At 35.6% G+C, this 25,242-nt stretch overlaps 1 protein-coding gene and 1 long non-coding RNA gene across 2 annotated transcripts; both read right to left on the bottom strand.

Moving 5' to 3' along the window:
- Positions 1-554: 554 nt before the first annotated feature.
- LOC106072116 (acanthoscurrin-1-like) lies at positions 555-1,829 on the bottom strand. The gene is made up of 3 exons (XM_013232405.2): positions 1,678-1,829; positions 1,025-1,367; positions 555-673 (listed from the first exon to the last, which is right to left on the bottom strand). The coding sequence occupies exons 2-3, from the start codon at positions 1,362-1,364 to the stop codon at positions 657-659; spliced, it is 357 nt and encodes a 118-aa protein (XP_013087859.2). The 5' UTR covers positions 1,365-1,367; positions 1,678-1,829; the 3' UTR covers positions 555-656.
- A 19,590-nt stretch (positions 1,830-21,419) lies between these two features.
- LOC129927411 (uncharacterized) lies at positions 21,420-23,993 on the bottom strand. Its single transcript, XR_008779021.1, has 3 exons — positions 23,908-23,993; positions 22,613-22,680; positions 21,420-21,717 (listed from the first exon to the last, which is right to left on the bottom strand). It is a non-coding gene; the product is annotated as an uncharacterized LOC129927411 (long non-coding RNA).
- Positions 23,994-25,242: the final 1,249 nt, after the last annotated feature.

The following is a 25,242-nucleotide window of genomic DNA, read 5'->3' as shown; positions in this document are numbered from 1 at the left end:
ATTTAAGCGAGTAAAAATGTAGATCATTGGTCGTGTTTTTCTTAAAAGATCTAATATCTTGCTACTTTCTATGCCTACTAGAACTTTTAACACTATTTTAATTACGTTTCTTTTGTAAATTGCGATCATTTTGTGTGTGTGGTGTGGGGGAGAGATAGTGAAATGTTTAGTAAAATACGCAATTTTAATACTAAATTATTTCTACCTTTTTACAACTTTTGTAAAAGTTATTTTTATATTATTTTATTAATTTGAGGAATGTATGAAGATACAGTTTTTCTTTTATCTCAAAATATTTTTTACGCTTAATTAATAAATGTTAGTAAAAAATATTGCTAAAGAAGGCAACATTGTAATTTAGATTTTTTTTTGGCAGTTTTTCTAAAGAAACTATCAATGTAGATTTGGCAAGTCTGTTGAATGCGTTGTAAGGCTGTCACAACTGACTTCAAATTAATACGCGTAGATCTAACTAATAAATACTTAAGCCTGTGAGTATTTTGAGAACTATTCTTAGATCTATGTGATTTATACAAGAAGTAAAACAAGATGCATTTGAATAATTTATTTCTTTATTTTACATTGATGATAAAAACAATGGCGTTATTACAAAGTAATACAAACTATTGTTCAAATACCACCTGCCTTGGACATTTTTAATAATATCCTCTTCCTGTGGAAAAAATCATACAAAAATAAGTGAAAGGCATAATTTATATATATATTAATCTATAGGGCCTATCGTTATATTAGTATATGTCTGTATATTACACGATAATATTTTTATAAACTAAAGTAGACGTCATATTGTTTTCAATTCAAATTATTAAGCTAAGTGTAGACACAAAATTTAGAATCAAAACGTTTGACATCCTAATTAAAGTTTTAATTCATGTGGCTAGACAATACACTGGCCTTGAGTGCTTTACTTTTTATTTTAGAATGACAAAATTTAAAGTATATTTTAGGCCTATAATTTTTGTATCACTGATAATGTTAAGGCGTAACTAAAAGACCTACTCACCGTATCCTCCATAGCCGCCAAGACCGCCGTAACCTAAACCTAGACCATATCCAAGTCCTCCGCCGAATCCACCTCCAAAGCCACCTCCAAAGCCACCACCGAATCCACTTCCAATTCCATATCCAAGGCCGCCTAGTCCACCAAATCCACCGAGACCACCACCAAGTCCATAGCCACCTCCTAGACCCCAACCCAGACCGCCACCGAATCCAAGTCCTCCGCCGAATCCGCCTCCGAGTCCATAACCACCAAGTCCATATCCTCCAATGGGAATTCCGCCGGCTTCAACATACATGGAAAGCACGGCCAGGGAAAGGATAGCGAGGATGATTTTGTTCATTTTCTGAACAGATAAAAAATAAGAAGAAAATGTTAACATTGATGGCAAAGATAAAAACTATTTACGAAATATTGGTAAATCTGTTAATAATCTACCTAATGCAAAAATTACTTAACAACGTTATATAACTAGGTCTACTTAACAACGTTATATAACTAGGTCTACTTAACAACGTTATATAACTAGGTCTACTTAACAACGTTGTATATCTAGGCCTACTTAACAACGTTATATAACTAGGTCTACTTAAATTTCAGCTTTTTTATGCTACACTATCTATAAGATAATAACATCCAACTGAAGAGCCACTCACCGACTTGCTAATTTAGCAACTTCTCAAGAAATGCTCGGCTTACGTGGTGGTGACTCTGTTAGAGCAGAAACATGACTACTTATACTGCTGAGGTTTGACGATTGCACCGCTCAAGGCGACATGTTTGACAACCTTATCTGGCTAAGTCATTAGTACAGCAATGTGTGTATGTGTGTAGTCCATGTGAGTGAGTTAACGACGGAGTGAGGAAGATGAGGGATTAATCTAATCCTATCACATTTTGTATGAAATAATGAGTTAAAAATTGTTTTAATTACTGGTAGTATAACAAATAGGATTAGATGAAAAATGTTCCAATTGACAGTGTTTAATTGATTTAAAGTAGACCTGGCTACAGAAGCGTACATGGTGGGGGCTTCACGGGGCATCAAGTGATGAGGGGCATCAAACTGAGGACTAATAACTTTCTAATAACTGTTGTGGTGGCTGTTATTATCGAAAATTGTAAACCAAGAGACCAGCAGAGCTCACATTTAGTCATCGCTTGCTTGGAAGAAACTTGAAATTTGTCTGCGTGTAAAAAAAACACAGTATTGACAAATTGTTCAAGATTTATTTAATAAAAAAGAAAGAAACAAAATGGAAAGACTTACATGAAGAGAATCTTGTACATCATTTGTTTTCTCTTTTTAAATCAGAATCTAGCACTCATGGTCATCACGAACACAAATGAATTCTATTTCTTGGAGTGTTAAATAACTATTTAAACTAACTTAAATACAAAACGAATTTATTGTCATTTTGTGTGGTCATGAAAATAAATCATACAGGAAGTAAAAGAAGCCAAATATTTCTTCATTATTTTCTATTTACACCTTACATCACAAGGTTGCAAAAGTTAATGGTAAGGAATAATGTCGGAGTACAGGTTCTTGAGTCTTTTGTCGACTTTATTGACGCTAAGGACAAGCCGCTGGAATCAATGCACAAATGATTTTAAAGAAATAATGTTTGTATGTCTTAGACATAATGGACTGCAGAGGTCAAGGCTTAAATATTGTTGCTGTCATGAAAGGTCAACACTGCGCTGTCCAAAAGCGTATTCTAGAAATCATTCCTAAAGTTGATTTCATTACCTGCTCAAACCTATCCCTAAATTTGGCAGGAGTTCAAGCTGCTGAGTCTGAAGTCGATGCAGTTACGATACACTCCACCGTTTACACATATCTTAGTTGTTAGTTGTTCCTTTGGATACATTAGCTGCGTGGAGAGGGGGACTGATGTGTGGGTGACATCGTTCCGACCACAGCTAATGCCCAGGCATTCATCTCCCCGAGATGATCCATAGTCGCTGAAGGAGGCCATAGAGAGTTGTTAACGTCAGCACCTAACTGGGTTGTCCTCATCAAGATAACCGGAACTAGCTTGAAGCCCTTGGGTAAACTATTTCGTCTACCAGAGGGTTGAGGTGTGTTTTAGATAGATTGTGTTTGGGAGTAACATCCCTTGTAACTGTTGTTGTCAACCAAAATGGCGTAAGAATAAACAGCTGATTTGGTGCCTATAGTTTATACCTAGGGTTTTGTTATTATTCGTTCATGTTAATCATCACAGAGGTTTGGGCAGTGGCGGAACCGGAGGGGGGGGCGGACGAATTTTAGTAAAGAAATCACACAATTTGTATTCGAATTTATTAGTAATGTTAATAAGATATAGCCATGGGCGTAGCCAGGGGGGGGTTGGGGGTTCCACCCCCCCCCCCGAAATGAAATCCCCCCCTATCGGAATTTAGTGACTAATTTTTTGCTTTAAATTATCACTTGTCTCAGCAAAGCAAAGGAGGTTTTGAGTTTAAAACCCCCTACCAAGGTTTTTTAAGTTTAAAACCCCCTACCAGGGGGATTCGAGTTTAAGACCCCTACTAGGGGGTTTTGAGTTTAAGCCCCCCCCCCCCTACCAGGGGTTTTCGCAGTTAAATTCCCTCTTCTATAACACAAAACAAAAATAAAATGCAAACGACAATCCCCCAAAATTTACGAGCACAGTTATGAGCGTAGCCAAAGGGGTTTTGAGTTAACCCCCACCCCCTCTTCAGTAGGGTTTGAAGCTAAAAAATACCTCTTCAATACCCGGTATAAGAAAAAGCAAATTACGCACTCAAAATGTTATGAGCGTGGCTAAATGGGTTTTGACTCAGTTTTGAGTTTAAACCCCCCTTCAGTGGGGTTTGAAGGTAAAAAAATACCTCTTTAATATTAATAACAAAGCAAATTATACACTCAACATGTTTTGAGTGTATTAAAAGGGATTTTGAGTTTAAACTCCCCTCCGGTGGAGTTTGAAGCTAAAAAATACCTCTTCAATATAAAAAAAAAGAAAATTACACACTCAGAAATCTATAAGCGTAGCCAAAGTGGTTTTGAGTTTAAACCCCCCGCAAGCGGGGTTTGAAGCCAAAAAATACATCTTCAATGTAAGAAAAAAGCAAATTATGCACTCAAAATGCTATGAGCGTTGCCAAGGAGTTTTGAGTTTAAACCCCTTTAGAGTGGTTGGATGCTAAAAAAAATACCTCTTTAATATAAAATAGCAAATTACACACTAAAATTATTTGAACGTAGCCAAGACAATTGGGGGTTTTGAGTTTAAATCCCTCTCCTACAGATGGCTTTTAAAAATGTTTAAAACCCCTCCAGATGGTTTTGAGTTAAAAATCCCCCTACAGAGAGTTTTGAGGTGGAAAACCTCTATCTTCAATATTATACTAAAGCGAACTACAGTTACTAAATTCTATGACAGTAGCTAAATGGGGTTTTGAATTTAAAAAAGACCCACATAACTCCAGAGATTTTTTAGTTTAAACCCCACAACAGATTATTTTGACGATAAAACTTCACTTTTCGATATAAAATCTAAAGCAAACTACAGTCACTTAATTCCAAGAGCGTATTCAAGAGAGGTTACACATTTCTATCAGTGGCGGGGCTCAATTAATAAATTGCAGTGAATAGTCATCTGCCGAAATTGAAAAACACTAAATGTGGCTCAACAAAGATGGCTAAGACAGATTTTAGGAGTCAGTTATAGAGATCGGGTTTCAATCAAGGAAATCCTATGCCGAACTGGGAGTCGACCCCTTAGTAAGATTGTTACAGAGCGTCGCATGAGGTTTTCGAGACATATTCTCCGACAAAGTGAATTAGGCATAATAAGAGTTGCGATGACATCCTAGTACAACTTGGCGCCACACATTCAGGGAGGTCCTTAGAGCAGGTAGGAAGAGGCTTCAGACATTACCAGTGACAGATTTTTGAGGAGACAGCTTGACGGCAAATGCGCCGAACGGCGCGTGAGGGTCTAAAGTCAGTAAGAATAGCACATTTGGTTTTTGAAATAAAACTTTTTAATAGCCGGAAAATGCACTGTAGATACCTCAGAATATGCATTTTGTTGGCTTTCAATATCAGAAATACTGCTTGGCGGCGGGGCTCCGCCACGCGCTGGGGGAGCTCTTAGCGCTCCCCCAGACCCCCTTGCTGACAATGGCGGGAATTCTTTAATTTTCCCACTAACTTTAGAAAGAACCTATTCTAGGGCACAATAAGCGTCTTCCGAAAGAATGACGGGCCAGAATGTAATGAAGATTACACACACACACACACATACATACATATAAATATATTTTTTTCGTGGGGGGCGGGGGATGAGGAAAAAGGAAAAAAAATCTCCCAAACCCCCTCCTCGAAAAAAAAATCCTGGCTACGCCCATGAGATATACTAATTATTTATATTTCAACCTATTTTTAGATTATTTCGCCCCCCCCCCCCCCAGTATGTTAGCAGATTTGGTGGGACAGGGAGGTGGCGGTCCTATTTTTATGGAGAAATCATAGTTAGTGAACAAAATTAGTTGAATATCTATATAATATAAAGTACATATTGATGTTTAACCCATTTGTATATTATGTCGCATACATAGACATAAATAAATATAGACTGGCCGATTAAAGAGTTTTATGAAACGAAAATTTGTGACTTGCAATTTTGTGTACTTTATTATACAGCATTTATGAGCAGTATAAAAGTTAAGCATTCATATCTATTTCAGCCACACACCTATGTACATTGTAAATAAGAAGGCAGTGTAGTTTTGTTTAATCTCTAAGAATGAAGATCATGCAATTTTTCATAATTCGGAAATCCAAATACAATAGATATACATGTTTTCAAATTACATGAAGTTACTTCCTTCGGCCAGTCTATATTTATTTATGTCTATGGTCGCATATACACTCTGACTCAAATTTTATCATTAGTAAATATAAAATGAAAAAGGGTTGTACCAGTTGGGAAGGGCTATACATGCAATCGCCTTATGCCCATCGGCCAAACCAATACATTTTTCTGTGTGAATTTTAGTTAAGAAATTACAAAATTTAAACAAAATTGTCACTAATATAATTTATATAAATGCTATATTTTACCGCCCTCTCCCCTTTCCAGACGAAAACATGACGTTTTAAAACAGAATAATCAAATCTGTTTGACTGCCCCAGACTTGCAGATCTCCGTCTCGACAGGTCTGGGAAACCAAAACTTCTCGACCTGTATGGTGACATGTATGCACTACGCAAACAGCAGGGTTTCTGTCCAGGGCTTTTGCAAGAGAGGATTTGAGCCTCTCAAGCCCTCACTCAAATGGAGTTTGATGATGATGATGAATATGGCGACAGAGTTTATGTAATTGCACACGAATTTATCTTATTTATTTTAAGAAAGACTTTGTTTTGGAAAATTTAGAATTCATACGAAATTTTCCATTATAAGAGTAACAATTGAGATGAGTTCTGAACCCAAATATTATTTTCCTAGTCACCTTTTTGCAACCTTTACTCATATGGATATTTTTCTATTGTATAAAAAAATTTGGGACTATAAACTCCATAAATATTCTTGAATCCTAAAAATGCAAAAAAATTTAGAATAGAATCTATGGAATAGAATGGCCCACATAATTTCTCCTCACACTTCCGAACCTAGTGGATTTGGGATAAATCTCCAAAACTTATACAAACTCTAGACACGTTGGCTAGTATAGATACAAATTCTGCTTTTAGATCTAAGTAGGCGGATTGTTAGCTGTTATGCAATCTTTTAATTGATATCATCTACCTTTGGATTTGGGCGTTGTATTAACTGAATTAAATAAAACACAAGGTTACATAGACAGTTTGTGTGGAAACACAAACTCAGAATAGGCCCCCGAAGTGGTCCACACAGGCAGGCTTCAATATTTTCAGAAAGAACATCCGAATGAAATTATATCAAAGACAAATGAGAGATAAGAATGGAGAAAGAAGGTTGACAGATCTTGTGTAGTGCCCCAACGGTCCAGCAGATCAAAGGATAGGTGCAAGTGAATGCAAAGTTAGATGTGAACCTGGCCTAACTAGTTCGCTTTCAGACCTTGTGGTCTATAGGGCAGATGATGTAAAGTTCATCTGTTTTTGTGGCCTACGGTTAACGAGGGTGTCATGTAGCCAGCACAACGACCAACCGCCTTTACTTTTCCCCAACTAATGTCAGGTCTGGGTGGTCTCAGAGGCGCCCAAGGATTCCGAAGTTGAAAATCCCAGTCTTCACCAGGATTCGAACCCGGGACCCCCGGTTCGGAAGCCAGGAGCATTACCGCTCAGCTACCGCGCCTCTCCTGGCCTAACTGAAGTCTTATAATTGATGTAATTGTTTTGAAAAGACTCAATCTCTTATTCGAATTCTCAATAAAAAAAAAATTCCGCTAAAACAAAAAAAAAAAAATTAAGAAAATGCAGTTTACAAAATTACTATTCGTTTTAAATTAGGTCTAACTTATAATGCATACTAATTAGCTTTTTTTCTTTAAAAAAACTGCTTGCATAAGTGATTTTAAAAATTAGATTTTTCGCTTTCAGAAAAACAAAAAGTAGCCGTTGCATTTGCCGTTGCATCAGAACTTTGAATGGTCTAAAATATTGTGATGTTGGATTTTCTAGTTTACGAGATCTAAACGGGACGGACGGACAGACAGACATACGGACAGACGGACAGACTGACAGACATTTCGCACAAAACTAATGGGGAAAAGACGCTATCAAGTCTACTTTCAAAACAAGCATTGTAAAATTAAAAAACTGTGCACTCAAACAAACAAAAATTAAAAACATTCTGAAATACTAGTCGGGAGGATATCGCTTAAGCCAGTATTACCTTTGGCGGAAATCATGTGCTTAGATCTGGGAATATGGTGCAGAGCCTCAAGAAAAAGATTCCAATCGAAAAAGAGAAGGGAAATTTATTATTTATTGGACCGGATTGTTTAAATAATCAAATAATTTGACACCCTTATGATGCGGCTGATAAATATGATTTTTTTTTGTTGCCTATTGAATCGTCATTGAAACAAATATCGACAGTGCTCCCAACGACATTAACAAAAGCAAAAGAGGCTTTAACAGTTTATCGAAGTTTTTTCAGAAGCCTCCAAGTTTCACGTTCAAACCATATGGTCTATAGGGCAGATGATGTAAAGGTCATCTGTTTCTGTGGCCAACGGTTAACGAGGGTGTCATGTGGCCAACACAACGACCAACTGCCTTTACTTTCCCCAACAAATGTCAGGTACACTTAGAGCTGGGTGGACCCAGGGGCGCCCTAAAACTGCCAAAATTTGAAATCCCAGTCTTCACCAGGATTCGAACTTGGGACCCCCGTCGGAAGCCAAGCACTTTACCACTCAGCCAGCACGTCTCAAAACTTTACGAAACAAAAAACCTTAGGAGCTCTTGAGTTTTATTAAAAAGAAAAGCAACTTTATAGCTCAGTCGCATATTTCTGATCATTGTGGCTACATACCAGCGAATTTAAAAAAAAAAAGTTGATCAAGAACTATTTGCGAGCATTAACAATGACGAATTTCGTCTAAAACAAAAGAGACTTTACGCTTTATCGCAGTTTCTTAAGAAGACTCCAAACTTTCCGAAACAAAAACCTGCTGAGTTGTAAAAAAAATAAATTTCAGCTTGATAGGTCAGTCCCGATTATCATAATCTTGATTCGCATATTCCTGGGTATTGTGGTTACATACCCGCCAAGTTGTTTCAAACTGATGTTGATCAAGCAACGATGACGAATGTACAAATTGAAAAACAATTGGTGGGAAAAAATAATTTCAATAAAATAATTGATAGTTTCGCCATCAAGAAAGCACGTAAGATTCATACATATTTTGTGCGTGTGTAAAATTGAATTTTAAAATTGATTTAAGGGATTAGCAATACTTTAGCAATGAAAACATAATTTTTTTTGCTGCTATTAAGAGGGCATCACGAGGAGCTGCCACACTGGGCTTCGCCACTGCCTGACTGTGTAGCATTTCGTCGAATAACTAAAATTTTAACAGATACACCAGATTGGAATAAAGATTTTAAGGACAACTGCTTTCGCAATGCATTGGCAAGAAAACGGAGTAATGTTTTACATCTTTCAGAGACTTTCAACAATTGCACTATACAGAGCCAGAGCTCAAGATCCAGATTCAATCTATCTAGATTCAGTCATCGTTCTAATCTACAAAGCTAAGCTTCAAATGTCTATATGATACCACACTATATGTTTGTATTATTGTATTTCTCGACATAGGCCTACTCTATGATTGGACTAGTTTGTTTTTTTTTAGTTTGTTTGTCTCCAACATTATAAACCAATAGTTTAACTCCTAATTCATTTTTAATGACTAGCCTCAGGGATTGACGTTTCTTTTTGAACTAATTAGCCTACCATACGCATCTTTTTTTTTAAATTGCTAATTATTTACGTAATTAGTTGCTATGACCTTGTGAGGACGTGAGACTCAAACGAATATCTGTTTTAATGTCTTGGCAAATAGAAGAATGTAGTTTTAACCATGATTTCATTTCATTGAAATGTAGATTTATATGTTTGAACTAACCGAACCCATTTACCTTTACATTTGAAATAGTTGATATGTTTTTTTTTTAGCCCGGAACACTTTTTCACACATCAATAAAACGGCCCGAATTACAATGCTCCCCCAGCCTTAACACTATTTTCAGGCCCACAAATTCTATAGATATTGTTTCTTTCATCCTTCTTTCGAAAGGTACAGACCTTATGCCCATCAGTTTCTTGTCAGCCTGCATTAGAACGCTCTCCAACACACACTATTTGTTCAATGAAGTACCTCTACCCCAACACACACACTATTTGTTCAATGAAGTACCTCTACTCCAACACACACTATTTGTTCAATGAAGTACCTCTACCCCAACACACACACTATTTGTTCAATGAAGTACCTCTACCCCAACACACACACTATTTGTTCAATGAAGTACCTCTACCCCAACACACACACTATTTGTTCAATGAAGTACCTCTATCCCAACACACACACTATTTGTTCAATGAAGTACCTCTACCCCAACACACACACTATTTGTTCAATGAAGTACCTCTACTCCAACACACACTATTTGTTCAATGAAGTACCTCTACCCCAACACACACACTATTTGTTCAATGAAGTACCTCTACCCCAACACACACACTATTTGTTCAATGAAGTACCTCTACCCCAACACACACACTATTTGTTCAGTGAAGTACCTCTACCCCAACACACACACACTGTTTGTTCAATGAAGTACCTCTACTCCAACACACACACTATTTGTTCAATGAAGTACCTCTACCCCAACACACACACTATTTGTTCAATGAAGTACCTCTACCCCAACACGACACCCTTGTAATGGAACGGCTAGAGCGCCACACAGATAGAAAGAAATAAAAAGATATAGCCTACTTCTCAGTCCCTTGAATTCCAAAGCGCTTAACCATAACGCATTTCTGGATTTGTTTGACCTGAATGTTTTTATTATTCAGTGAAACAGCTAGCGTTACAATAACATCGAATAATTTGTTGGCTTCCTACAATAGAAAGCCTTCCTCCCAACCCTCTTTTTTACCCCTTAATCGCAGGGTCAGAAATGTAGTTTTACGAAAGCACAACCCTCTTCGGATCTCCCGTTGCATTATAAGACTGCCAGCATTTATAATAATGCCCCCGCACTCAGTGGCGTCACTAGGGTGGGTGTCACCCGTTGCGGTCAGCTTAGGGTGTCACCCCACCCCAACCCCCTTTAAAAAGATCCTGTTTTTTTTTTTCGTTTGATTGTTGAACTGTAATACATATAGTTTATAATTACTTACGTTATTTGAATGTTCAACAAATTTAAAATGAGAGCCTATTAAATTTTAAAATTCAGATAGTTTTAAGGTTTTCTATCTATTTTTCGGGGGATTTTTTTTCGGAGCCAAGCACTGTTTCTGGTTGTCACAACACACACGATGTCACAACGTGTGTTGTGGTGCCGGGGATTTCACTTGAATTAAAATAGTTGAATAAATGACGATCTAGGATTCACAATAAAAGATTCTTTGTTAAAACACAACTCTGGAACTTTATTTAAATATAAAACGTAAGTACAGCTTATGTACAAGTTACAGATCAACAAGCTCAAAAAAACATTACAAAGGCTTTAAATCAGAGCTCTTAGAAACGTGACTATCTACTAGGACATTCTTTCATCGACTGGCCTTCTTTTTCCCTCGTCAATTCTCTGGCGCTAACTCTTTTAAAAAAATGTCTTTATTTATTTTCAAATCAACCAATAGATTTGCAACATCATAATTACGTCTTGGGTAAAACCTGAGGTGCTGTCAAGGGTCTAGATTTGTGGGGTAATTCCTGAGGCTCAGTCAAGGGTTTATATTTCTATTTACACATAGGCTTTTAAATGTGAAATAAATCTATAATTGCATCTGTGACACTGGTATTGAAAGCCAACAAAATGAATGTTCTGAGGTATCTACAGTAAATTTTCCTGCTATTAAAAATTTTATTTCAAAAACCTAAAATGCTATTCTTACTGCCTTACTTGCGCAAAGTTGTACTAGGATGTCATCGCAACCCTTAAGTATGCGTAATTCATTTTGTCGGAGAACACGTCCCGCAAACCTCATGCGACGCTCTGTCACAACCTTACTAAGGGGTCGACTCCCAATTCGGCATAGGATTTCCTTGATTTAGACCCGATCTCTATAACTGACTCCTTAAATCTATCTTAGCTATCTTTGTTGAGCCACATTTAGTGTTTTTCAATTTCGACAGATGACTTTTCAATGCCGTTTATTAATGTAGCCCCGCCACTGGTAGAAATGTGTAACCTCTCTGTGACTGTAGTTTGCTTTAGATTTTATATCGAAAAGGGAAATTTTATGGTCAAAATCATCTGTTGTAGATTTAAACTAAAAAATCTCTTGGAGTTTTCTTTTTATTATTCAAAACCCCATTTAGCTACGGTCATAGTATTTGGTAACTGTAGTTTGCTTTAGAATTATTTTTTTTTTTTAACTCAAAACCATCTGGAGGGGTTTTAAACTTTTAAGAAAAGCAAACTGTAGGAGAGGGATTTAAACTCAAAACCCCCAATTGGCTTGGCTACGCTCAAATAAATTTTGTGTGTAATTTGCTTTTTTTTTTATAATAAAGAGGTATTTTTTTAGCATCAAACCCCGCTGATAGGGGGTTTAAACTCAAAACCCCTATTGGCAACTCTCATAGCATTTTGAGTGCGTTTTTTATATTGAAGAGTTATTTTTTTAGCTTCAAACTCCACTGGAGGGGAGTTTGAACTCAAAACCCCTTTGCCTACACTCATAGAATTTTGAGTGCATAATTTGCTTTGTTTTTAATATTAAAGAGGTATTTTTTACCTTCAAACCCCGCTAAAAGGGGTTTAAACTCAGAACTGAGTCGAAACCCATTTACCTACGCTCATAACATTTTGAGTGCGTAATTTGCTTTTTTTTTTTATATTGAAGAGGTATTTTTTTAGCTTCAAAACCTTCTGAAGAGGAAAAGGGGGGGGGGTTTCAACTCAAAATCCTTAGGCTACGCTCATAGAATTTTGAGTGTTTAATTTGCTTTTTCATATTGAATAGGGGGGTTATAAATCAAAATCTTCCTTAACTGTGCTCTTGGAATTTGGGGATAGTCGTTTTCTTTTTTTTTTTTTTTTGTTTTGTTATTAGAAGAGAGGAATTTAACTGCAAAGAAACCCTGGTAGGGGTTTAAACTCAAAACCCGCTGGTAGGGGGTTTTAAACTCAAAACCCCCAGGTATGGTTTTAAACTCAAAATCCCCTGATAGGGGTTTTAAACTAAAACCCCCTGGTAGGGAGTTTTAAACTCAAAACCCCTTGGCTGCGCTGGGGCAAGTGATGGTATAGTATTAAAATGTCACCCGAAATAAACAAAATCAAAGCAAAAAATCAATTACTGAATTCCGATCCCCCCTTCGGGGGGGGTTTGATTTCGGGGGGGGGGGTTGAACCCCCTGGCTACGCCCATGGTGCTACATATTATGAGTTCTAGGATTTTACATGTGATGCTGGTAAGTGATACTGATCTGTAGTTTTCTGGGTCAGATTTTTCTCCTTTTCTCCTCGTTTTTGGATTCCCTTTTCTTGTACTTCTATATCTCCTATGTTGTCTATTTGGTTCAAATTAAGTAATATTTCTTTGTCTCCTGGGGCTGAGAATGCTGATGCAAAGTATTTGTTTATGATGTTAGCTTTAGTTTCATTATCATTATGTTTTAAGTTGTCTTCTCCTTTTAATGGCTCTATGCCTATTGTTTTCATTTTCTTAGGCTTAATGTAGGACCATAGGTTTTTTATTGTTATCTATAGATATTACATTATTTATGTATTCACTCTGCAGCTGTCTGCTTACTTTTTGGGTTAGGTGTTTCATTTTTATGTACTTTTTATAAACTCTTTCTGCCTTAATTTCTTTAAATTTTCTAAATAGGTTTTCCTTCTTTTTACAAAGCTTCTTTAATCTATTATTAAACCAGCATTTATTTATTTTGTTTGATGTGTATTTAGTTGGTATATGATTTTCTATAATGTTTTTAAGATAGTTTTTATGAAATTAAAGATAGTTTTTTATGAAATTCCACAGGTCATCGACTGGTTGGTTAATGTCTTTTTCTGATAAGAATGTTTGTTGGAAGTTTAATGCAGCTTGGTGTAGTTGTGTTAGGTTGCATTTGTTCCTGGGTAAGATTTTTCTTTTGGGTTTTATATTGGCACAAACAAAAAAATAATGCAAACGAAAATCCCCAAATTCCAAGTGCATAGCCAAGGGGGATTTTGATTTTAAAACCCTCTCCGAAATTTGTTTTATAATAAAACCTCCTCTTCAAGACTAAAGCATACATCAGTCACCAGATTCTATGAGTGTAGCCAAGAGGGGTTTTGTGTTTAAAACTCCCCTCCAGCGGAGTTTAAAGCTAAAAACCACCTCTTCAATATAAAAAAAAGCAAATTACTCACTGTGACAAGTCAAAAACTCGCTGTCAGAGTCACTCAAATTTATCACAGCATTAATTATTATTTTTCCTTATTTATTTATTTTATTTTAATTATTTCCCCATCCTACCCCTAAATTATTCACCCGCCACACCTTTTCCGCTCCAGGCTAGACTTAGTTGACCACCTTGGAGATAGCTAAGGCGCGTCCTTTCATTTATCTGCCCTTGATCGGGGAAAGGTAGACACACAATCTCTTTTGTCTTCCCGCCGGATGTCTGAAGGACGGTCGCAGTGGACACCACCTTGTGTGGGATGCAAGTCGCTCCCCCCCTCCCTTTCCCACTTCTCTCTTTGATCTAGGAGACCACAAAGGACAAACACGCCCATTGACCTTCCAAATGTGCGACTCCCATCTCAAGTCTAATTCACCTACTTGTAAGATAATTCTTGGCCTAGGACATTTCCTGTTCCCGCCCACATTTTCCAGGCATATATAAAGTAGATCCAAATCAAATCAGACCCTCTTATTTCTCATTGTCGTTGAGCTATTGAGTCTGGACTACTTCATACATTCTTTCTCCTAGAGGAATACCTGGTGCCTCCCTCAGGTGTCTGCCTATTTATTGGATCAACTATTTGTTTGATATCAAGAATCACCTACTATCTTTGTGCTTAGTGCTATTCAGCACTGCACTAGCTCACTGACCTGCCTATTTGCCTATCTATTTATTGGATCAACGATCTATTTACCTGCCTATTTGTTTGATATCAAGAATCACCTACTATCTTTGCGCTTAGTGCTATTCAGCACTGCACTTGCCTACTGAGATCTACTCAACTTCACCACTTGGTACTATCGGCATTGCCCGCATATTCGACAGCCCACCTGTCAAGCTATTAGGTGCGACGTCCCTATAGATTCAGATCTGTGTGAGACGTCATAGCTACGCCAACCCTCTGCAACTCACTGGACATATCCTGTCAACTACGCTGCCCACGGCAGATCAGCTCTGCCCGCAGTAACCTTGTGCCCACGGTAGCCGGCTACCCGCCCTACTGTGCCCACTACAGATATTAGATTTTGGGGATTGAGACTCCACAAGAACTATATCACCGGCGTCCCTCTATCCGCTAGAGCGCCACCTCCAGCTGCAGAACCTCAAGCCAGGACACAGCCAGCTGCGACATCAACAGGAAAACCAGCTAAGTCAGAGGACAAAGTGACATACTCTCTTATTAGGTGCAAGAGTGATGATTAAAGCTAGTATTATTTAGAGATAGATGCAAACCCTCACCCTTTTTATTCTTATATGTATATTTATGTAAATAAATATTCTTTATTTTAACTTTTGTATCTATCTTTCATTGCTTTGTCTCGTTGCGTGTCTGCTCCCGATTCATATGCTGATAGGTTGGTGTGTGATAGCTTTAAAAATAATCATCCCCTAGACATTAAACGCGCCAAACACACGTCACATTTCCCCACCTGTCACACTCACTCAAAATTCTATGAGCGTAGCCAAAAGGAGTTTAACTCTTGCTCTCCTAATTGATGATGCCAACGTTGATTTGAACCCATTAAACTAAATGGATTATTTAGACTTATAAATATTAATTTGTGCTGTATAAAAAGAGCATGCATTCTCCTATAATTCAACACCAAATATAACATTTTCTGAGGACAAACAAAAAAGTTATCGAAGTTTAATCTGAACAGGATAGTGAAATACGAATAAACAAAATGAATAATACTGCAAATGGCTTTAAGTTTAAAACCCCTCCAGATGGTTTTGAGTTTAAAATCCCCCTACAGATAGTTTTAAGGTGAAAACCCCTCTTCAATATTATCCTAATTCTATGAGCGTAGCTAAGGGGGTTTTGAGTTTGTTTTATATTTATAAAAAAAGATTTTTTAGTTTAAAACCCCCCATCAGATGGTGTTTGATGTAAAATCTAAAGCAAACTACAGTCACCAAATTCCAAGAGCTTAGCCAAGAGAGGTTACACATTTCTACTAGTTGCTGGGCTTCATAAATAAAGTGCAGTGAATAGCATCTGCAGAATTTGAAAAAAGACTAAATGTGGCACAACAAAGATGGCTAACACGGATTTTAGGAGTCAGTTATAGAGATCGGGTCTCAATGAAGGAAATCCTTGCCGAACTGGGAGTCGACCACTTAGTGAGGTTGTGACAGAGCGTGAGTCGCCTGGATGGCGGTGCGCATGGCAGAGTTATAACAGTATGATGATATTTTGTCCGCAAGCATTCGAAAAATATATTTTACAGAAACTATCATTTTCACTGTTTGTAAGGTTCAATTTTGTTTTTCAACTTGAAGTTTTATTTGGAAGGATCGGATTTTTTCCAACAAATCAAATCGAGGCACGTTGCTTTTGATCCATTGCTTCTTGTAATTCTTGTGGCAGTATTTTCATTACTAATATTTGTCGATGAGTTCCCATGGCTTTCGGTGACTCATTCTTTACCAAACGTTGAAATCCAGACTAATATACTAGCAGGCTGGGAGCAACAGGTGTGCATACTAATATTTTCCCAAGAGATATTAAATTTTATCTAAAAATGAACCAACTTTCTCACATCACGTGCTGGAATTGTCGTTTTAAGACGTTTACGAAAGAGAAACTAGTCTTATGTACCGCTATAATTTCTATACCAATATTACGTCTAAAATTCTGGGTATTAAAGGTTGTTTTTTGTTTTAAAAATTGATGTAGTAGAACTTCTTTACAAATGACACATTGGGGTTTTGGTATTTCTGCTTCAACTATTGAAGTAAAATTCTACCGTAAACAAATAATTGACATTATATTTTTTTTTCTTTACGTTCTTTAGAACGAGATCCATGTTCATTGTTTGTTTCATAATAAAATGTTACCTTCAATAGCATGGACTACTCAACGATTTAGTATTATCTATTAAAAACGAAATAGCTTTTAAATTACCTCAGGACGTAAGATTACATTATGCATTAATTTACATTAATTCAAACTGTCAAAAGTCATTATGATGCGACATTAAAATATTTTGTAAGTCATTCTAATCGATTTATCTTCATTATTTGTCCTCATATGGCAAAAATAAGCTTGTTAATTTCAATGGAAAAACTTTGTACAATGTCAAGTTTTACGTGTTAGAATCATAGACTATATATTACATGGACTGCCAACACTAAGGAAACTTAGCATAAGTTCCATTCACCGAGGCGTCCTTGGTTGCATGGTAAATTGACTTCCGGTAGATTTTTTTTACTATATAAAGAAACCATTCCCGAAGATTTTTACCACGGCTTTTACAGCAAATCATATATGGAAACTTAATTGTCATATACGATGTTACAGAGGTAAGTGTGCACAAATCAATTTGTGACTTAGATCTATGACTATAAAGCTTTGTAACTGATTTCCTTAGCCAATATAGACTAATTAGCCAAGCCTGTATTTCGTGTATTCTTGTTTATGACATTAATTGTCTGCTGATTGGTGCTGCCAGTTTGGATTATTTGTTTTTCTTTTTTTTTTCATCACATTTGATTATTATTATATTATTTTTAATATGTATATTTTAAATGTGATAAGCGATTTACTGAAAGAGTCAATACATTTTTGAGAGTGTCATTTATTAACTTTGTATATAATGGGTGATATAGGCCTAAGTTAAGTCTGTGAATGAGTCAGTCTAAATAAAATAACAATATAGTGAGTAAATAAGCCTACAATCTTACATCTTTACCAACTTTTGTTCAGATCTACAAATTTTTTTTTATTCAATTTGATTTAAATTTCAAGATAATGTGCATTGTTATCTATAGTAATGGAAAATCAACCATAAAAAAAAAATCAATGATGTATGTATGACTAACTGAAAAATCTGCATAAAAATTTCGGCCTTCAAGTTTTTTTTTAACTAACTAGAATCCCAAAAAACACCCAATTCAATTTTAGAATCATTAGGCTCTACCTCAATAGAAAGTGATTGCACACATTAACATGTAGACTTTCACCCAGATGTAGTGACCTATGGCTATAAACTTTATCTACAAATACGACCTTACACACAACACACTACTATATATAATAGAACACTAAACACTATTTATGTAAATGCCCATTTTTAAGTTTGTAAAATAATAATTTGTTTTTATAAAAATCTGGCTATGCCTATTGTACTCTTTTAACAAAATTATTACTAAAATTATTATGAACGTCGAGTTGCTAGATTCATCATCTTTTGTGTGTCTGATAAACCCAGAGAATCAAGATATAGATCTAGAATCTATTTAGGCCCCTTATTATATAGAATCTAGCTCTAGTCGACTCTAGACTAGATCTAGGATAAATCTCAAGTCTAGATGATCAGCTTCATATTACCTATCCTATGGCATGATCAACATGTCATGATGATTAATCTGACTTCCTGTCTTGTTAACTTAAGACTTAAACTTTGTCTTAGCCTTAGCTTCATCATGTGAATCATGAATGGAAGTGCTTGACTCACGGTGTCACAGATCGTTCTTTATCTTTACTAACGACTCTAATCTATATCTAGTTTATATCTATATTTTATATGATAATAATAGACCTAGACTCCTATACTATAGTACTTATAAGATCTAGAATCTGTATATCTAGAATCTCGGGATCTATTCCTATACAGTAATACACTGATTATACACTACAGACTTAATGTTTCTGATGAGCAATACTACTGTCTACAGCCATTGCCCATTAACATAGGCCCTACTCATGTACTAGATCTAGCTCTTTTGATCACAACTCATATCTTGCCTAGATATAAACAACTGTACTAGATTGGACTAGACATTCTAATTGGTAATATTTTCTTTTTTCATTATTCTCAAACATTTCAGGAGGTACCAAATTGTGCTATTTATTCACTGTAGATCTAGATCTTAACTTTTCTCTTAACTACCAAAGAAGTACACAAAGGATGTTAAAAGGTACCCAAAGGGCTCTAATTGGTACCATTCAATGTGTGGAATCAAGTATTTACCCAGATACTGCCACAATATGTTCTTATTGTTTTCAAAAGAGTTTGCACACAGTGCCAGAAGCTGTATAAATACATTTAACAGTAAGTTTTTAAGTAATTAATAATTTATTTTTAAACGTTATGTAAGTCTATTTAAATAGACCTCATTCAACAATCGTAAACAAACAACATTTAGCCACGTGGTGCTTTATCTCTTCTATATAATTTATGATCTCATGTTTAATTCATGATGGTTGTCACGTGACAGTTTTTTTTCATTGTTTTATCAATAAGATCACGTGACTAAATGTTGTTTGTTTACGATTGGTGAATGAGGTCCATTGTAAGAATCCATGTGCTATTTTATTTAAAGCTAATTTATAGGTGAATATTTACACAATATTGTTGTTATGTTGTAAATAAAACATATTATATTCCCTCCAGCCTGTGCAGGGTATTTTTAAAGTGATAATTTTCTCATGCAGGCCAATACCACTCTTTTGTTATCTAAGGTGTTTTCCTTCAAATTATACTTTCTTGCATAAGAATTAAATATATTATGCAACAATTATCAATTAGAAGTACAGATTAACCAGTTATCTTGGTGGAAAAGGATGTCAGATGAGTTGAGAAAATGCTTAAAGAAAGTCTTTACATAATTCTTTGAACTAAGTCACTATAAATATTTTGGAGATATTTAAAATTTAATTAGAATTTTATTATTGCTCACATTAAAAGCAATTGTTTTTTTCTTTTCCGCAGATGTATATTTCAAGAAGAAATGATGCTTTCTTATTCCTAAGAGTTTATCAATAGGATGAATGCCACAAAACTTGTTATGCCAGAAACTCTTCCTACGAAACTTCCAGTAAGTAAAAAAAAAATAAAGTTTCCCTTTCAGACCTTGTAATCGATAGGGCAGATGATGTAAAGATCATCTGTTTCTGACCATTCTGTTGCCTACGGTTAACGAGGGTGTCATGTGGCCAGCACAATGACCAACTGCCTTTACTTTCCCCAATTAATGTCAGGTACCCATTAGAGCTAAGTGGACTCACCAGGAATTGAACTCTGGTCCCCGGTTCGGAAGCCAAGCGCTTTACTGCTAAGCCACCAGGCCTCCTTCCAGTAAGAAGGGCAGCTTAAAATTTAATACTTTTATCTTAGTGCAAAAAGAATAAAAGCAGTCTTCAAATTCTCCCTTTAAATTTGCAAAGATATGTTCATATTTTAATGTATGCAGTAAAAAATTATGTTTCAAACACTCAGTACAATATTCAATGACTCTCTTTATTTGGGTTACCTCAGCATGCTTGTGCAGAAAATTTCCTGAATTTTTTTTTTAATCTGTCCCTTCACTTTCAAGTGCATTTAATGATTCATTAAGTTTTCATAATATTACTGAATATAATGTCAAAGATTAAATATTGTTATTATTATACTATTCCTTTTTTTTTCTGTAATATTTTTGTTTCATAATATGTTCCCATAGCATTTTTTATGTAAAACCTCTGATATACTTTACTATACTCCTAATATACTTTTTAAGGAACTATTTTGTTAGATGTTTTCAGAATTGATTTTATCTGTAAAGGACTTGAACATATGGAAGTTTGGTACTATATGAAACTAAGATTGAATTGGTGACGTTATGAATTTAATGTATGTTGTTTCTATTCCATCAACAGTACTAGAATTTGTCCAGTGCCTGTGATCCTCTGAGTTGAAGGAGAATGTGCTCCATAATACCTAGTAGGAGCTTGCTGATAGCTGGAAGTTCATGAATACTATGTTGTCCTTGATTTGATGATTCTGAAAACTACCATTTCTGAAGACTTGAGCATTATTTCTATAATTAAAAAAAAATCTTTTCAGGAAATATTGTGTTTATAATATTAAGAAAGTGAAGATAATATTGTTCTTACTAATATTATTGACTTATTAAAATAGAAAGCACATCATTACCAATATTCACTTGTCAATAAATGTTAGCATTATTCAATTTTTAGTTACATGTTCAGACTATTAAATTTTATTATTTAAATTATAGCAACTTTCTCTTTCAGTCAAGCTTAAGATACATTCCTGTAAAAAGTCTATAATAATAAGTTAATGTCGATGTAGTATTGTTCTGACACTTACAAGTTTAATTATCTATACTTCACAAAAAAAAAGTTTGAATGGTTTTTATTTGTTTGTACATCAAATATGTATTAATATAATTATAATTTTTGGATGAAACATTAAATACTGAAGATGACCATTTCAATTTCTGATGTAGGCCTATTCTCATTTCATAAAACAAACAATATTATCTGAAATGTCATCCCTTCATTGTAACTGTAACTGGCTTCATAAAAAAATGGAGTGATGACTGGGTTGACTATACATTTTGGTATAAATAATGCACCAATGAATGTAGCTTATACTGTTCTTTTCCTCATCTTGAAATGTGTGGACTGATAATTAGCTGTTGCATTTTGTTTTCATAAGTCAATGACACATGATATTCTAAATGACAAATATCTTCTACTCATTACAATAGCACATTTCCATGCTGTTTGTCTAAGTGGAAGCAGATAAAATTTGTTCCTCTATTAGATGTAAAATCTCAAAATTCATGAGCAGCTGAGAAACAAAGAAAAGAAAATCAAACTAGTTTAGACATGTTATAAATATATATATATTTGCTAATAAAAAATGTAAGACTACTTTATGTCACAACAATGGACAGCATCTTTAAAGCTGATTTCAATGCAATCACAAGAAATAATTTTTTCTCTACAATTAGGCCTGCTTTAATGATTTTTTTTTATGTAAATAAATTTTATGCATAGGATTAAATATAACATGTATGTAAGGAGATTTTTTACCTATTTGTCACAGTCCAGTTTTAGAACCTCTGTGACATGAAGTGACACTCAGTCACCTATTGTAATATTCCGTGCTGGTAAGCACGAGATTAAGTCTAGCGGACTCAAAAATAAGGGTCAATGTTAACCAGTTAGGGAAGAACTCCAGCAGAGAGTGGATGTAATATAATTTTCTCTGTCTGTAACATGTACGGTGACAAGCTTGAGCATGTGTTAACTTAGAAGATTTCTTCGGACTTATATGTGAATATTTTATTAATGTGATTGCTTTGTCTGCATGGCATGAGCAGCCAGTATTTATTGTACTATACTTTGTGATGGCTGAAATCGCCAATATCTTTTGTGAACTATATTTTATGTGTAATAAAATTCTTGTCTGCTACAAGAGCGTTCATTAATATTTCGGAACGTTTGTGCTTGGAGAGTTCAGTACGTTAGTGTTCTCACGCACCTGCAAATCTAGTGCGTATGAGAAAGTATTTAATTAGAGAATCATTACAGCAATATCTACAACACTCGGAGACATTCGCGTCATCAAGCCTACAACCAAAACCAGGCAGTGACACTATTATTTCACAATTTCAAGTAATTTAAAGTGATACATGTATTGATAACACAATGTTATTGGAGAAAGTAAAAAAAAATCTCACTTGTAGTAGATCCCCTTCAATTTGAAAGTTAGTGACAATCAAATCAGGTTTTTGGAAGTAGTATGCTCCTTTAGTAAAAAAAAAATGCATTATAAAAAGTTTTTGCTTTAAATAAAATTTCTCTTGGGTGACTTGAGTAGAAAGTAATAGAAATATGAACTTCATTTAGCAATATGCTCACACTAAACAGAAGTGGTTTTTACTAGTGAAAATTGTCTGTCCAAATAAGCTATTGAAACTACTGTCAGCCTCACATGATAGGAACTGTAAAGTTTGACAGTTTTTACTCTAAGACTTTTAGGTACCGGTATTATCTATCAAGAGCAGGGTAAAACAAGGATGGGTTTTGGCCATCAACATTATTCGGAATTGTTTCGTCTGTACTCTTATAGCGCCTTGGAAGATGGAGTATATATCCACAGTAGATTGGATGGAAGGCTTCTTAAACTGGCTTGACCAAAACGAGAAGGGAACTGATGTTTGACGACGATGCGGCTCTCACTACCGTTCGCAGTAATGATTACAAAGGTCAGTCAATACTTCGACAGCTGCAGGTCAATAGTTCAGTCTTACAATAACTCTCACCAAGACAGAAAAAAGGGCATAAAAAGTCACCATCATCAAACTCCATTTGAGTGAGGGCTTGAGAGGCTCAAATTTTCTCTTGCAAAAGCCCTGCTCTCTTGCGTAGTGCATACATGTCACCATACAGATCGAGAATTTTAGGTTTCTCTGAGACGGAGATCAGCAAGTCTGGGGCAGTCAAACAGAATATGAGTCACGGGGGCACCGGGATTCGAAATTTGGCCATAGCCGTGAGAAACATGAGACAACAGGACAGTGGCCTGTCCTGCACTGTGTTATAATAACTTGCCATAAAACATCACAGAATGTACTTTTTCTATTTTATCATCGACACCATATATAGGCCAAATATACTTTTCTTACATTTTTCAACTCTGAGAAAACTTTACATCTAGACTTATTACCTTTAGCCTACTTTAGGCCTACACATAATATAGCACTTTTTTTAAAACTTATAAACGAAAGGTCATTTTAGCCTATTAAAGTAAGAGCATATAGATCTAGATCTAAATGTACCGGGTTATCCTTCTAAATAAGTCTTACTATTTGGTAAGGCTATGCTCTCACAAGAACCTCAGTTCAATCAATGTCGTAAACAAGAAAATACACGAAATTTAGGCTTGGCTAATTAGTCTATATTGGCTAAGAAAATCAGTTATAAAGCTTTACAGTTATAGATCAAAGTCAGAAATTGATTTGTGCACACTTACCTCTGTAACATCTTCTATAACAATTCAGTTTCCATTCATGATTTGCTGTAAAAGTGGTGGTAAAAATCTTCGGGAATGGTTTCTTTACATAGTAAAAAAAATCTACCGGAAGTCAATTTACCATGCAACCAAGGACGCCTCTGTGAACGGGACTTGTTTATTGAAAAATATAGGCTTAGTGCGTAGAGTTGGCAGTCCATGTAATATATAGTCTATGGTTAGAATAGACAAAAAAATCCATATTTTTGATGGCCTTAGGCGACCCCTGGCAAATCGTCATTCGACCCCCAAAGGGTTCGCGACCCACAGCGACCCCTGCTTTAGTTTTTTCTCTGACTGTGGTAAAAGGGCATTCCCCTGTTGTTGCTTCAGCACTACTTCTCTCATCAAGAGACATTTTCACTTCTTAGACTGCTTTATCTTTGTATGAATCATCTGAATAGTGATACTTTTCTTCGACACATTCATGGTCACCTTTGTTTTCAGCGCTCTTATCAGGTTTCTTCTTAAATGATAAGGATAATGAAAAAAACTACCCTATATATCAAGTTACTTCCTGAGAGTAACAAAGCACTAGTCAGCGCTATGGAAGTTACTCCTTGAAATTGAGAATAACCCCGTAAGGAAAAAGTTAATACTCTGTGTGGAATACATACAACGGGGTCACTAACTTATATAACAACGTGAAAAGCAAGATTACATGACAGTTACGTAATATTTAATTTATTTAAAAAAATTTCGGACACTCATTTGGGGGACCCCTCTAGTGGAGGCCGAAGGGGATTTTCACATTCTTCCCCCTCCTCCCCCCAACCTAGCTACGCCACTGGCACTGTAGATACCTCAGAATATGCATTCTTTTTGCTTTAATTACCGGAAATAGTACCTGGCGGCGAGGCTCCGCCCCGAATCCCGCTGGGATAGCTAACTGCGCTCCCCCAGTACCCTTACTGGCAAACGCGTGGTATCTACAGTTGTTTTTTGTCTAACTCCAGAAAGAACCTATTCTAAGGTACAAGGTACAATAAACTTTCGAACGATTGAAGGGTCAGAATGTAATAAAGATTAATTATGTACATACATACACACACTAATAAATAAATAAATAAATAAATAAATAAATATATATATATATATATATATATATATATATATATATATATATATATATATATATATATATATATATATATATATATATGGCGGGAGGGGGGAGAATCCCCTCCCCCCACAAAAAAAAAAGAAAAAGCGGGGGGGGGGGGGGATTTCCCTCAAAAAAAAAAAAAAAAAAATTTCCGTTAAAAAAATCCTGGCTAGGCCCATGATGTGTTGTCA

The sequence above is a fragment of the Biomphalaria glabrata genome, chromosome 7, assembly GCF_947242115.1.
Source record: "Biomphalaria glabrata chromosome 7, xgBioGlab47.1, whole genome shotgun sequence".
Classification (NCBI taxonomy): domain Eukaryota; kingdom Metazoa; phylum Mollusca; class Gastropoda; family Planorbidae; genus Biomphalaria; species Biomphalaria glabrata.
The sequence above is the reverse complement of the archived record's forward strand: the minus strand, read 5'-3'. Positions and strand labels throughout refer to the sequence as shown.

Coding starts and splice junctions, on each gene's coding strand:
- LOC106072116 (XM_013232405.2), bottom strand. CDS start 1,364: ATGAACAAAATCATCCTCGCTATCCTTTCCCTGGCCGTGCTTTCCATG.